The sequence below is a fragment of the Hydra vulgaris genome, chromosome 08 (genome assembly GCF_038396675.1).
Source record: "Hydra vulgaris chromosome 08, alternate assembly HydraT2T_AEP".
Classification (NCBI taxonomy): domain Eukaryota; kingdom Metazoa; phylum Cnidaria; class Hydrozoa; order Anthoathecata; family Hydridae; genus Hydra; species Hydra vulgaris.
This window is the reverse complement of record NC_088927.1, coordinates 61,017,765-61,032,500: the sequence shown is the minus strand read 5'-3', so window position 1 is coordinate 61,032,500 and position 14,736 is coordinate 61,017,765. Positions and strand designations below refer to the sequence as shown.

The window sequence follows — 14,736 nt, the reverse complement described above, 5'->3', positions numbered from 1 at the left end:
CTATGCCTCAACAATTTTATCAATTTAACTGTCTACGACAGCCTATAAAAATCAGATTTAGTTCTTATGGTGTTCCTAAGAAAACCCTTATATTAAAATACTCTTATATATATATACAGTAAATTGCCTTGGCAAAATATTGAAATCTTTGAATTGTGTTTAAAATTAGTTGAATAAAGATTAATTAAAAAAATTTTATGTTACTGAAACCTTTATTTACCAAGTTTCAAATAAGATTTTATTACTTTTGACATAAAATTTTACCTAAATTGCTTAGCAACTTGATTCAAACAATAGTTCTTAAGATGAATATAATGCAACTAATGGTGTCAATCTTCTTTTTATTGTTTTACAACTTAAAGTATCAAAATTCACCTGGGGCCTGCCAGATATTACAGTTGGATAAGAGCAGATTTTTCTTTATCTATGGAAGCAATTAGTAGAATTTTACAAATTAAACTGATGATAATGGTTCATTGCTGTCCCCATTGCTTGTTATTCTCTTCGAAACAAATTTTAGAGTTTCTACATTTATACCTTTGTCAAAGATGCTTTATGAAATTAGACAGATTATTATTTGTTAAGTTAATTTTATGCCATTTACAACTGTATCCAAAACATTAAGATTAGCTAATTTCAAGTTTTCTTGTATTATATATGAACAAATGTCAATATTTTTCATGTATTTCATTTATAATAGTATGAATTTCATTTGCAAAATCTTACAAATAGGTATTTTAAGATGTATTAATAATAAAACAAGTTTGTAACACTAATCTAGCCAAGCTGAGACCGAATTATTGCATAACCATTTAGAATAAAATACATATAATGTTTTCGCTAAATAAAATTAGATACATCATTTAACTTGTATAAATCATTATTAGAGACCAGATGGACATCCGCGGACTATAAACTAAATTTATATTGATAATATACATATTGAACTATGTGCTTCAAGTCTCAAATTACTGGACTGCTTTGGATCGTGAAAGTATTTGAGTATATAAGTAAAATTTTAATTAAAAAAAGTACTTAAAATACGCCGTCATTTGAAATCTTTTATTTGACATAACTTTTGCGCTAAATAAATTGCTCATTTGAAATATAATACTTGATTTTATTTAATTATGCAATAAAAAGAAAAGTTTTAAAATTAGCTCTATTCTATGCTTATTAGTAACACAAAAAAGATTTTCAAATTAAAAAAAATTTTGAAATTTTTTTTTTCAAAAAAAACCTTTTTATTTTCTAGCTTAGAAGCATACGTCATGATAATTATACAATAATATATACATTTTATAAAAACTGAATGTTTAAGCTATAAAATGGTATATAATAATGTAACTTTTGAAAATGTTTTTTTTTTCTTCTGGCCACCTTCTGGTCCACTGTGGGATGGGATTTGTCGCTTTTTACCTTTTCTTTTTAACTGTTGGGTTTTTAGTACAAAACATAGTACAAAAGTAAAAAAATAATGCTTATGAAAAGTTTGAATATTTCTGTCATTTTTAAAAGTATGTCAACCTTTAAAAACTTACTGCATTTACTTCCTGCATATTAGCCACCCTGAAATAGATGCATTTGTATGTTTTCAGACTAATTTATTGCTTCTTCTAACACTGTAGAAGCTTCTTGAAAATATGGTTTACAACATGATCAAAGATTGTCTTAGTCATGCCAAAAGCATTGATTTTTGCATAATGTGATTAAATTATACACAAAAGCTTCTTTAAGAATGCATGAAATTTTGAACCTGGTTTATTTTAAATCTAACAATATCTTAATGTTTTTGTAGGATTCTAGAACTTTATCTGCAATTGCAATGGTTAACTGGCACTTAACTTGTCTTAAGCTAATGAATTAATGAATAATTTTTTTTTTTTTTTTGTTGAGTGCTAGATATTTCATCAGTTTCTTTCATGCATTATTAAGAGCAAGCTTATTTTTAAAGATCAAACTTCTAACCTTACTGAGATAATCGGTTAATTTCTCCCTTTCGAGCTGAGTATGCTCATTCAAGTTCTTGCAATACAAAATGTTCACTGCTGTTTCTTCAAAATATGGCCTAAACAGCCTAAACTATGTTGACATAATCCATTAGCTTTTTTTGGTGTTTTAAATGGTATTGAGTTGAACATTGACCATAACTTGAATTTCAAGAGTATTTGCCAGAAAAATTTGTACTTTTAACTGGCCAAGCAAATCAAAGAGTCACTTTATATACAAATTGAATATTTTTGAATTTGCATATTTTATTATATTATATAAAAAACTTAAAGACTAAAGAGTTTTCTATATAAATGTGTTACCTGGAGTTTGTCACTAGTGGCTAGTCTGAAAATTAAATTTTAGATGAGAAGCAGAAAAAGTTGAGTAAAAAGAAGGATTCAGAACAACAATCTAGAGAGCGGTGGTGTCTTGTTCAAAAGTGTGCAAAAAGACATTTTATTTACATATTGATATGCAATCATTAACAAACAAATAAAAAAAAGTAAATAAAAGATATAAAAACAGTTTCATATAAAAATGTGATCCTCACTGCAAAATGAAATCAGATTGAAAGATTTTTTTAAATTTAGAACATTTGTAGATACATCATTTATGAAACATTTTTTAAATCCTATACCTTGTAGGGAGTATTTATCTACAAATACCTAAATGATCTTGGTCAGGAATACCTACCATACACATGCTCATGTGAGAAGCAAGGTTTTTTTTACAAAAACATCAACCTAATTAAACATTTCTTGATATGTTAATTATTTCGGAAACTGACAAAATTTAAGAGTAAAATGTAAACTTGTATCTGATTTAGCTAATTTATTTTAGTGAAAAAACACCCTTTTTTTTTGGGTTGAACTCTTGGAGCCAACCCAGGCCTTCAAGGTTAATCTTAAATAAAAGTAGTAGCTTAAGAAGTTCAAACTTGGATATTAGGTAAAGCTTATGTCTGTTTTAAGGTAGGCCTCCACATTAAAGACATGTTTAGTATTATAATATTTGAAAATAGATTACTTTATTTGGCATAAAGCTTTTATCAATTTTTATACTTTAAGTTGAAATAACTCACACTACACATTTAGTAATTTTGTAAAACATTTTAGTTGACTTGTTTTTTGTTTTTTTTAGCTTTGTTATTATTGTTTTAATGTCTATGTTTCTTAATGCAAGGTTTGTTTTGAATATTTTAAAAATATTTAGGTCCTGCTGTTCGAATTGCTTCTACATTGGCCGAAGAAACTGTCTTGTTTGCTTCATATTCAGATGATTTAAATGCTCGTTTATTGCTACCACTTCATAATTCAAATGATGAGTAAATATTCCTTTAACTAATATAAAAAAAAAAAATTATTGAGAGTTTTTATATTTTATTGGATTGGATTAGTGGATAAATAATGAACTGTTACCTTTTTTCTCTCTAGAATTTGCTCTCCTGTTTCATTGTTTGTATTAGACAATCATGGAAACAGAGCTTCTTTAACTGCAACAGTTAGTATTAATGTAGAACCAATTGATATAAATCAAAATAGTATTGTAAATACTTTTGTGCCAGAACTTGAACAATGTTGTTCTTCAGTTCAAATCATAGGTAACTGAAAGTTTAAATTTTGTTAAACTTTTGTAGATTTAGGTTTTAGTTTATGATTTTAGTATTTTTTAGATGGAAATGCAATCTTACCTAAAATAAGTTTGAGTGAAAAACTGGTTGCTAAAATGGGAATATACAATTTGGTTTTTTCGTGTATGAATCTGGAGCCTCTAAAAATAAAATTATCTTATAGCACAAGTAAGTTACATTTTTCATTATGCTATTTTTATGATGATGACAATGATGATCATGATCATCATCGTCAACAATGTCAATAATGATGAAAATCATGATCATAGTCATGATCATGTTTATCATGACCATCCTGGTCATGATAAACATGTTTATCATGACCATCCTGATAAACATGATAACTATTATCATCATGATTGTCATGGCGATTATGATCATGTTAAACATAATCATCATTATCATTATAATGGCAATCATGATTCAACCAATTTTTTTTTATACTATTAATATTTCTTAAAAGATGAAGAAGCTGAAAAAGTTACACAAGAGATTATTCCACTCAAAGCCGAACTGAATTCTTATAAAAATATTTTAAAATTAAAACAGAAAGATTTTGAGAAATGGGAGCAAAAGGTATAGAATTTTTTTTATGCCATAAATCTTTCCAGGTCACATATGGAATCATTGACCTTTAAGGGTAATATCGCAAGTTAATATCTCTTTTCTAAAACCTAAATTAAAAAAAAATGTTTTGTTGTTGTTTTTAAAATATAATTTTAATTTTTTAGTTGTTTTGTTTGCTTGTTTTTACAACTGTTCTAAAGATTAAGTTTTGCCTGAATTTTGTTTCTTTATCTCTTAGTAGCATTTTTTTTTAAATCTAGTTATGTAAAGTTGCCTAAAATGTTACAAAATTCACACGCAAATTTAGCAATGCCTTAGTTCGATCAAGAATGCCAGTTCAATCAAGAATTAAAAAATAAAATAAAAATGAAACTTTTAGTATAGAATATAAATAGAAATTTAGGGTAGAAAAATTAAAATATAAAGCAACAATAATACCTTATAAAAAAAACATGCAATAAAAGAAGTTAAGACTTCTCAAGTTATTATTAGCTATGATTCAAACTCAAGTTAGAGTTTGAATCATAGCTAATACCAAAGTCTAAAGATAATACAAAATTTTTATGTAAATATATCAAATCGAAACAGAACATTAAAGACTACATAAGAAGCATTTATTCATGGTAAACTCTTGACTGAAGGTCATCGCAAATCATCTCAATGAATACTTTGAATAAGTTTTTTTTTTAAAGAAAGTCATGACAATAATAAAAACTTTTCAACCCATACAAACGTAGTTTTTAATGATCAAACGAGATCAAAATATTTTAATGATATAGATCAATGAGATCAACAGGGACGAACCCAGACCTGTTTTAGTACCGCTCAAGCGGTATGGGCGCCCAAAAAAAAGCGCCCAAAAATTATTTTAACTTTGCTTTTGCTTTTTTATTAAAAATAGAGAAAAAACTTTCGATTTTAAATGCATAAATAATTTTCATTTTATCTTAGCTACTTCACTTTTACTTTAGGACAATAAAATGAATTAAAAGGCAATTGCTTTTTTCATGTAATTATGTGATGTAACTGTCCTTCGGTTACCAACCAAATGCTGGTTAAAATAATGAATATTGCAATGAAACTTAATTTTAAAATTTTGTTACGAAATTTTATAACAATTAATGTATAAAAAATTTGCTTTTTTGAAAGATAGAACGATTTTAAAATATCCATTTAGAGTAAAGTTAACTTTTGTTTGTTGAGTGAACTGCTTTTGATAATAAATGAATAAAAGCAAAAAACTTCTGCCTTAATAACTATCACGCAAATTTAATTTTTGAATGAATGAATGAATTTTTGATCTTTAGCTTGCTATTAATAGCAACTTAATATGTAAACTAAAATATATTTAAATATATTTTATTTAAATATATTTTAAATATATATAAATATGTAAACTAAAATATTTAAATATATTTATATAAAATACATTGAGGAAAACGAAAAAATGAAGTGTAAACTTCTTGAGAAAGTTTTTTTTTTTTTCATATACTTTTTGACTTTAAAAATGATAAAAATAACTATTACAATAACTTAATAAAAGTTTTATTGAGATCTACACCTTTTCAAGATGTAATTTAGAACTTGAACTTGAAAGTTGTAATTAAGAAAAGTAAGATGCAATTGAGAAATACAACATGTAAATAAGAAATCGCAATATGTAGTTTGAAAAACAAAGTTGTAATTAAGAAAGCATAATATGTAAATGAGAATACATTATTTGTAATTGCGAATTCAATGTAAGCTTAAAGGTCATTATAAAAGATCTTCTTAGACATGCGTTTTAATAGTTAATAATATCAAATTTAGCATTTGTATGCACCAGCAATACAGTAATACAGTAATGGAATTGAAAAATCAATGTGTTATTTGTCAATACACTATGAACAGAAAGTCTGTTATTAAATTGAATCCATGCAAGCATTTATTTCACCAGATTTGTTTACAACCACTTCTTTAAACATGAAATACATACAAATGAACAAGTTGAAAGAGTTCATTATGTTTTATCTTCATCGAATGACAGAAGTAGAGTAATTGAATGTGCTGAGCAAAACAACAATTGGGTGACTCTGGCGCAAATTGTGATTTCACGGCACCGGTTTTGACTAGAGGAGAAGGGAGGGAATGAGGGGTGGGAATCTAAATAACAATAGCCCCCTCCCCCATTGTTGCCACAAAAAAAAGCGGTATCCCCAAAAAAACTCTGGGTTCATCTCTGCTCAATGTGGCAAAAGACCAGGAAAACTCAATACAACTTATTTAAAAGTGTAGATGTGGGTAGTGTAAATGGAATTGTTTTTAAAAAAATGTGCTGCAGTTTTAACATCTTAACAAAGTCATAATTATTAAATAGTGATGAGTAACCAAATATATGGAAAGAAGCGAATGTTACACTTTATGTTACACTTTTTGATGTTACTCTTTTTAAAAAATGTTACTCTTTTCAAAAAGAGCAGTAGATTGCACGCAGTAAACTACAGACCATTGTTGTTAAAACCCATCTGCTGCAAAGTTTTGGAAACTTTTATAAAATAAAAGGTTTTTATACACTTAATTTCAAACAATTTTTTTTTTTTAAATTATTCTGATTCACTCCTAACTAGGCTGCAAGTAACAACTATTATGTTGGGAGTTACTAGAAAAAAGGTTATAGAGCAAGGAAACTATGGGAGAGAGTTCCTAATGGTTGAAGTGCGGTGGAAAAACCTAGACGAATAAAAGTTTATAGAGCATGCAGGGACAGATACAGTTGTTTGAAAGAGACTTTGCTGAGTGACGAGTCAAACGAGATTGAGTTTTAGTTGACAGAACTAGAGATTAAAGCTCCTTTTGTAGAAAAGAAAAGAGATGCAACTTTATGGCGATGGAAAAGAGGCTCAAGCTTAGCAGATAGAGTGGGTCCAACTAGGTTTACAATGCGTTTTTTGACCTTGTGTAGAAAAGAATGAGCATCATTAGGAGAACCAGCCCAAATATGACAACAGTATTCCATACAGGGATGAATTAGAGATTAGTAGAAATGGAGAATGGAATCAGGAGAGAGAAGAAAGCAAGCACGGTGAAGAGAAGCAACCTCAGCAGATGCTAATTTAGCAATCAATTGTATATATCTGTTAAAGGAGAGTTGACATTTCTTTATGAAAGAAAAGTCATGTGCAACAAATCTATTAGAATCACTAGATTTAATAACAAACGGCGTTTAGAAAAAGTCATCTACTGATATTATTTTTATAGGTTTTTGACGCTGTTTCCCATAAATAATAACTACTAAGGAAACTCCAAGTTGTGGTATTTGCGGATACTTACTAAAATAGATTAAAAGCTTTTTGAGTAACAGGAAGCAAAGAGTAGTTTTAGTTCAATATGTATTATTGGAGTTCCACAAGGAATTGTTTTAAAACCATTATCATTTATAATTTTTATTAATGATTTATGCAAAATACTGCAAAAACAAAGTAATTTATATGCTAATGATACTAAAATTATTGCTAAAAAAAACAATTTAAATGATTATTACACTCTTCAAAATATTATTAATCTGGTTGTTCAGTGGTGTAACGAATGGTTGATGGAATTAAGTCATGCAAAATGTAAAGTGATGCATATTGGCAAAAACAATAATGATTTTAACTACATAATAACAAGAGTTATTATTTTTGTTATTATTATTATTATTATTATTAGAGTGGTTATTTTTTATTTTTTTATTTTTTTTTATTTGTAAACTGAGAGGTGGAAGCAGAAGCAGAATGTGTCAGCAGATTTAAACTTGATTTCATAACAAATAGGTGGGTTGATCCATATATATATGCCCAGGCCAAGCATAGGATGTCCCAAAAACAAAAGTTTTTTTAAATGTTATTTATACTAAAAAGTTAAAGAGCTATAGAAAGATTGAAGCACTTTGTCTCATTTATTTTATTATTAGAGTGGTATGAATAACTTTAGAAAAAGTAAATCGACAGATTATTATTTTGTTTTCTTCCTTTTTTCAATCTTTAAAAGATTCTGTCTTAATCTAACACAAGTTACAGCAGATAAATTTTCTTCATCACTATCATAAATAAAGTATTCTTGAATTCTTTCAAGTACTGAGTTTCTTTTAGCATCATATCTGAACTACTTCAAAAGCATAATAAACATACTATGGCTCAAATTTTATTATATGATATAGCATTGTTAGACACTATGGAATTCTAGATTTATGCGTAAATTTAAAAAGCGGATCTGAACAAAGTTAAAACCACAGTAGATTGTAAACCTCAATGATTAATTTGCATGAAAGGCTTTTATCTTGGAAACAATCCGGTTTTTATTAAATTATGGTGTAAAAACTAAAAGCCACAAAATACTTTAGGTTATTTGAATTTAAATTATTTGATTTGATTAATTTGATTGTGTAGCATTGAAAATTTGAAATCCTTTTTTGCAAAATTTAATGATTTAGAATCTTTATTGAACAAGCAGAGTTAAACGAACAATTTATCAGTTTTTAAAATTTTATTGAAGATATTAAAATGTCTTTAACTTTCTTGATCAACGCCTAATTTTTTTAAAATTTGTGAAATGTCCATAGTGTTCATATAAAAAGCTGAAAAAATGAGTTGAAAAAAATTTTGAGCAAATTTTTTTTTACTCTGTTTATAATTTCATCTCAGTGAGCACAAAATGTTTGTTGGATGTCTTACATAAAGACGTCCTACGGACTTCCATCTCAATGAGCACAAAACGTTTGATGAATGATCGGGTAATAATGAAAAATGAATAATTTTTCATAAAAACAATTTTTTTTTTTTTTTTAATAAAACTACAACAATCATAGTTTGACCAAATGAAAGACCTAAGGAAATATAACAAAACTGCATACTTAACTCAAAATGACCGATTTTGCACTTATCATAAATTGACCAATGACTTGAGATGGTCGGACATGGGCCAAATTGTGTCTGATGTGCGACCGAGTCAAAAAAATTTTGACTCGGCCGCACATCAGACACAATTTGGCCCATGTCCGACCATCTCTAGTCATTGGTCAATTTATGATAAGTGCAAAATCAAAGATGATTGATCGGTTTGAATTGAAAAATTTTCAAAGGTGTCCGTGATCGAAATAATCGGTTCTGATTGAAGAATGTTTTGTCCGATGTCCGCCATTGTCCGACTTTTTTATGGCTGCCATGTTCGGCATCCGACCGGGCCGGCATTTCTGGGCCAAATCGATTAAAATTGATTGACTTTTCCGAAAGTGTTCGACTGTTCGGTTGTACGACTTGTTCAGCATTATTATCTCTCTTGAATTTATTTCATTTTAATCCAAATTATTCACTACAGCTTTAAATTTTTTCAAGACTTTTGCTATTGTTTCGCAGTGGAATCTATTAAAGTTCCACCACTTATTTGGAACAGATCAGGCCGTTGTAGTTCTGAGGGAAGAGAAGAGATATTTTACATAAGTGCTAGAGAGTGCAAGGTAAATTACCATATTCGGACAGGTGTCCAGTATTGAGAAATGAATTTCAGAGGGGAATATGATTCAGTGTCCAGTTCTGTGTACAGTAAGTGTCCTTTAAGTGTTCTGTACGTTGTTTTGATTATTGTGTTTTGACGTTTCTGGGGTGATTATTTAGTTGACGTTTACCGGAAAATAAATGCGTTACAATTAATAGTTAATTGTTATAGTGGAAATATTCATTTTTTCTGGAGATTCTAAGTTATGGTTACTGTATATTTTAGTTTATAGTTTATAGTTGATATCATTTAAACCTTTGTTTTATCCTAGTTTGAGTTTTTTTATTAAAAATCTCGATGTATGCAAAACTATGCTACGGTTGTACTCTTGTTGCTTGTGAACAGATATCTGAAGAGCATGAAAGGTGCGCACATATAAACGTTAAATATTTTGTTTATTTCGATTCTATTGTTATCTTGTTGTAAACTTTTAATGGTCTATTGTTCTATATGCGCATCATAGCTTTGTATGTGACCGCAGAAAAGTTGAGTAATTCTCCAGGTGTGTTTTTCATGCTTTTTTTCATGGGAATTATTTTTTGTTTGTGGTTTTATTTTCGATTATTCACCACAGCTTTAAATTATTTCAAGACTTATCGGGGACATTACTGCTAAAGACATTCTTCCTTCCAAACACAAAGTTACTGAAGCCATGAAAACTAGTATTTCAAAGTCTAGAATCACAATCAGCCAAATACTCAAAGCGAAACTAGAAAGAAGTGGTGTAGGCATAACTACTGACATTTGGACTGATGATTTTCACAGAAACTCATATCTATCGATGACGCTGCATTGGATTGAAAATAATCAAGTACAGGGGGCGGCAATGGCTTTTTCTGTGTTACCTCCTATTTCAAAAACTGCCACTGCCGTCTCTCGATATCTCATTGACAATTTTAAAAAGGTAGATGCCTATACTGCTGGCGGACTGAGACGAATAATTTTCACTACTGATCAAGGTTCTAATATTTTGAGTGCTTTCAAAGATAGTGGCTTTGTAGTAGCAATAGAAGATATAGACATTCGTCCAAAAATCTTGCAATCGACAAGAATTTCATGTAGCAGCCACATCTTGAACAATGTTTTGACAAAACTTTTTAAACCATCTGAACTGAAAATTCACTGCTTATCTTTGCATGATCTTCTTCACAATTGTTATCAAGTTGTTACATTCGTGAAGAGTGGAAATGTGAATGCAAAATTAAGCCGGACTCTAAAAAAATATGTAGCTACACGTTGGAATTCACATCTGGCACTCTTTAAAGGAGTCCTTCTAATGTATGATGAATTGTTGATTCATTTACGAGGAACTAATAAAATGGTAGCAATTGAGGCAATCGACAAAAATCAGTTGGAGGTTTTGGTTAAATTTTTAAAAGTTTTCAAAGCTGCAAGTGATGATTTGGAAGGGTCAACCTATCCAACAATTTATATGCCAATTTTGTTAAATTTTAGTATGCAAGATTACTTCAAGTCTTTCTCCTCATCTTTTGCACAGATTCCTTTGAACATTACTCCTGAATCAGACAATCCTGAGTCTTATGTAATTGATGATGACACTGACTTGGCAAACACTCTTCCAGTTGAAAACTTCTTGCGTTGGGTTAATGATTCTGACTTTGAAACTCAATGTGATTCTCAGGTCTTCACACAGGACTATGAAAACCAAAAAGATATTATTTTGTACTTGTCAAGTTTTGCAACTGACATTTTGTCTGATAAATTCAAAATAAATCATATTCATTGCATTGGTTTGTTTCTCATTCCTTTTTGCAAGTCTTTCAAAGTCTTCGGACAAAATGCTTCTGCCAAGCTTATAGAAACAAAGGAAAACCTGCGACGTCTTATACAATATTGTAATTTTGAAAAGACAAACTCATCACCGACCAATTCTCCACCTCAGAAAAAGCAGCACTCCTCTACCAAGCCTTTTTCTAACCACATTTTGCCTTCACTTTCTTCCTTTATTGACTCAACAGCCCCTGTTGAGAATAATGAAATTGAACAATATAGTAGAACTGAAGTTGTGGCACCAAATGTTCAAGATTTAAAAATTTTGGGGAATGAAGCACTAAAGTGGTGGGGAAAAAATAAAGAGACATTTCCAGTATTGTTCATTGTATCTAGCTTTGTTCTTGCCATTCCTGCTACCTCAGCCCCAAGTGAACGAATGAATTCCATTGCAAAGCTGATTACTAATGACAGGAGAGCCAATCTTGCACCAGAAACGATTGAAGCCTTGATGCTACTTCGAATGGACAAGGAACTGCAAAATTCTCATTTCAATGCCAAGGACAAACACTAAGAAAACTTATTGAAAACTTACTCAACTTTTTTTTTAAATTTACTACCGGTATATACTTCACTTAAATCTGTACTAGAAATTACTACGAACCTGTAAATATGAAATACCAATAAATATGAAGAATTACAACAACAACAAAAAATTGTCCGATTCTTGTGTCATTTTTTATTTTTCATTTTTTTGCATGTTCGACGTCCGACCGCGTTCGAGATTTTTAGTTCAATGACTGTTCGGTGATCGATCGGTGTTCGGTTCGACATTAGTTTTTCTGTCCGGTGTTTGGGGTGTCCGAGTTGTCCGGGTTGTTTGACAAAAATATTGTTGCTCGTGTTCGACCGGTTCGGTGGTTCGGACCGTACGAACAGGGGCGAACAGAAAAACGTCAATCAGTCCGAACATCTCTACCAATGACCACAGATATGATTATTAATTTTGCGCTTATCATAAATTGACTTTTGACCACAGATATAATTATTAATATTATAGTTGATTTTTATAATGCAAAAGTTTCTTTACATATTATTATAAACAGCATGTTACAATAAACAAAAACTTAGAAAAACTTAATAAATTTAAATTGTAATTAGAAATAAAACTGTTGAATAATTTGATAGCTAAAATTATAACTGACATTTTATTTTGATATAGAAAGTTAAGATTAACAGTTTCTTAATTAATAAATATCGTTTTATTTACAGGTTTTTTGCCTATTTTTTAAATATTATTAACCCTAGCTAATATTTTTACTGGATACATTATTTATCTAATAACATTATGATATTTTATATAGATATGTTATAGAATATCTTTTTCTGGGGAGCATTGAGCAAACGCCAAACTTGTCTTTATGTTTAAATTAGGATGTTTTGCAAATAATCGTGGTCTTTAGATTCTTAAGAAGAAGAAAATACCTTAATGTTTTTGCTCACTTTATTTATTATTATTATTATTTTTTTTTGCATTAATCATTTTTAATAGTCATTTTTTAATGTTACCAGGTTGTTGAATTGTTCTTTGTATTATTATTATTATAAATTATTATATATATATATGTGTGTGTGTGTAGGTGCAAAACTCTTTGAGTTCTGTAACAACGTTGTTCCAGTCATCTAATCCGTCTATTCACGAGATAGACAATCAAATTTTAGTTATTCAAAATAAAAATTACGATTATGAAATTCAAGCTCGTCAAGCTCGATTATGTCGTAAAGATCCACTAAGTCCGCCGCCAAATGTTCGCCAGTACATAAAAGGTATGTCATAACTCAAAGTTATATGGCACTAGTTAAAACTCTACTGAGAATTAACAAGTTTTTTTTAGTTAGTTTGTTCATTCATCAAAGTTTTAACAGGTTATATTTGGTTTTCGTTTTAATTTAATAATCTTTTTAGGCCGGAAAAATACTTATTTTGTATAAAACCGCTAGAAGTTGTCAATATGTTATCATAAATTTTGTCTTTAAATATCTTCATAATTATGAGTTTTATGCTATACAATTTTTAGTTAAAAGGCTTTGTACTGTTGACCAAAAGATCATAAGTTTCTCTTAGTGTCTTTTTATTAAAATAAATTGTAACAACTTCATTTTATCCCATTATTCACACTTTTAAAGTTTAATACTAATGCTTTTATCTTATTATTCGCTTATTATAAAAGATTGTATATTTTTTTGTTTTAATGTTTTTTACTATATTCTAGGTCTAGTTTGCGAGTTGGCGTTTGTTTCAGACCCAAATCTTTCCAAGATATTGTCATGGTACGTTCAAAGTAAGATGAGAGTGGCACTGTGTGAGACTTTAGAGCAGCAGAGGAAGGTTTATGAGCTTGGTTATCCTGCATACAGTGAAAGTCTTATTCATGGTTATTATAAAAACAATTTGATAACCAGCCAAGAAAATTTAATTCCGATAAAAATAACACCCCCTCCTAATTTTCTTAGCCCTATTAGATATGCAATAAATCTTCTGGAATTCAAAGAGGGATACAGCTATTTGCGTTCCACTTTATATTGGTCTTTGTTTTCTTATACTTTAGTTGTAAATACTCTTGACGATGCACAGCGGTATCGCGAACATATAATTCGTCAAAACAATACATCGTGCCATGCTATTTTAACTCTAAATGGAGATTTAATTGCCAGTGACGGTCTAATGGATCCTCAGCGACGCTGTCCCAAAAGTATCGAAAACTTAAAATATGCTTTTGGTGAGCTTCCAGCAACAGAAAGGAAAGAATATAATGATTTGCAACATGAACGACGTCGTCTGGAGGAGCTTCGGAAATTGAGATTTAGTATGGTTGTTGCTGAGCAGGACGTTCAACAGAGTGTTAAAAACCTTCGTGATAAAGAAGAAACATTAATGCCTCAAATAATAAAACTTGAACAAAAACGGGAGAACTTAAAAAGGTTGGCTGATGATAATTTAAATTTAACACCAAATAAACGTAAAAAAGAAATATAATAAATATCACTTTATTTTAAAAAAAAAATCCATTAAAATATCATTTTAATGATATTTATGTGCTCAATTTCCCCCGATTCTATAATCATTAATAATTTAAAGAGAATGAAGTTAAAAAATATGAATAGACTCGAAAAATTTTTAGGCTCTATTTTAAATCAGGTGAACATCTTTAGAATGAAGAATTCAAGGCCTTTTGACTGCTCTAAAAATGCTAATTCGTATGAGGAGCATTGTGCGATTGTGTCTAGAATAATGCGGTGGAATT

The 14,736-nt window shown here is 29.4% G+C and overlaps 1 protein-coding gene across 2 annotated transcripts in view; it reads left to right on the top strand.

The window, feature by feature from the left end:
- LOC100212735 (structural maintenance of chromosomes flexible hinge domain-containing protein 1) overlaps nt 1–14,511 on the top strand; it is a 121,114-nt gene extending 106,603 nt beyond the window's left edge. For both annotated transcript variants that reach the window (XM_065804082.1, XM_065804081.1), the window contains exons 28-33: nt 3,205–3,316; nt 3,426–3,592; nt 3,665–3,790; nt 4,086–4,198; nt 13,072–13,258; nt 13,705–14,511. In XM_065804082.1, the coding sequence (XP_065660154.1) occupies nt 3,205–3,316; nt 3,426–3,592; nt 3,665–3,790; nt 4,086–4,198; nt 13,072–13,258; nt 13,705–14,468 (1,469 nt within the window). In that variant the 3' untranslated portion in view covers nt 14,469–14,511. The remainder of the gene's footprint in view (nt 1–3,204; nt 3,317–3,425; nt 3,593–3,664; nt 3,791–4,085; nt 4,199–13,071; nt 13,259–13,704) is intronic.
- The last annotated feature ends 225 nt before the right edge of the window (nt 14,512–14,736 follow it).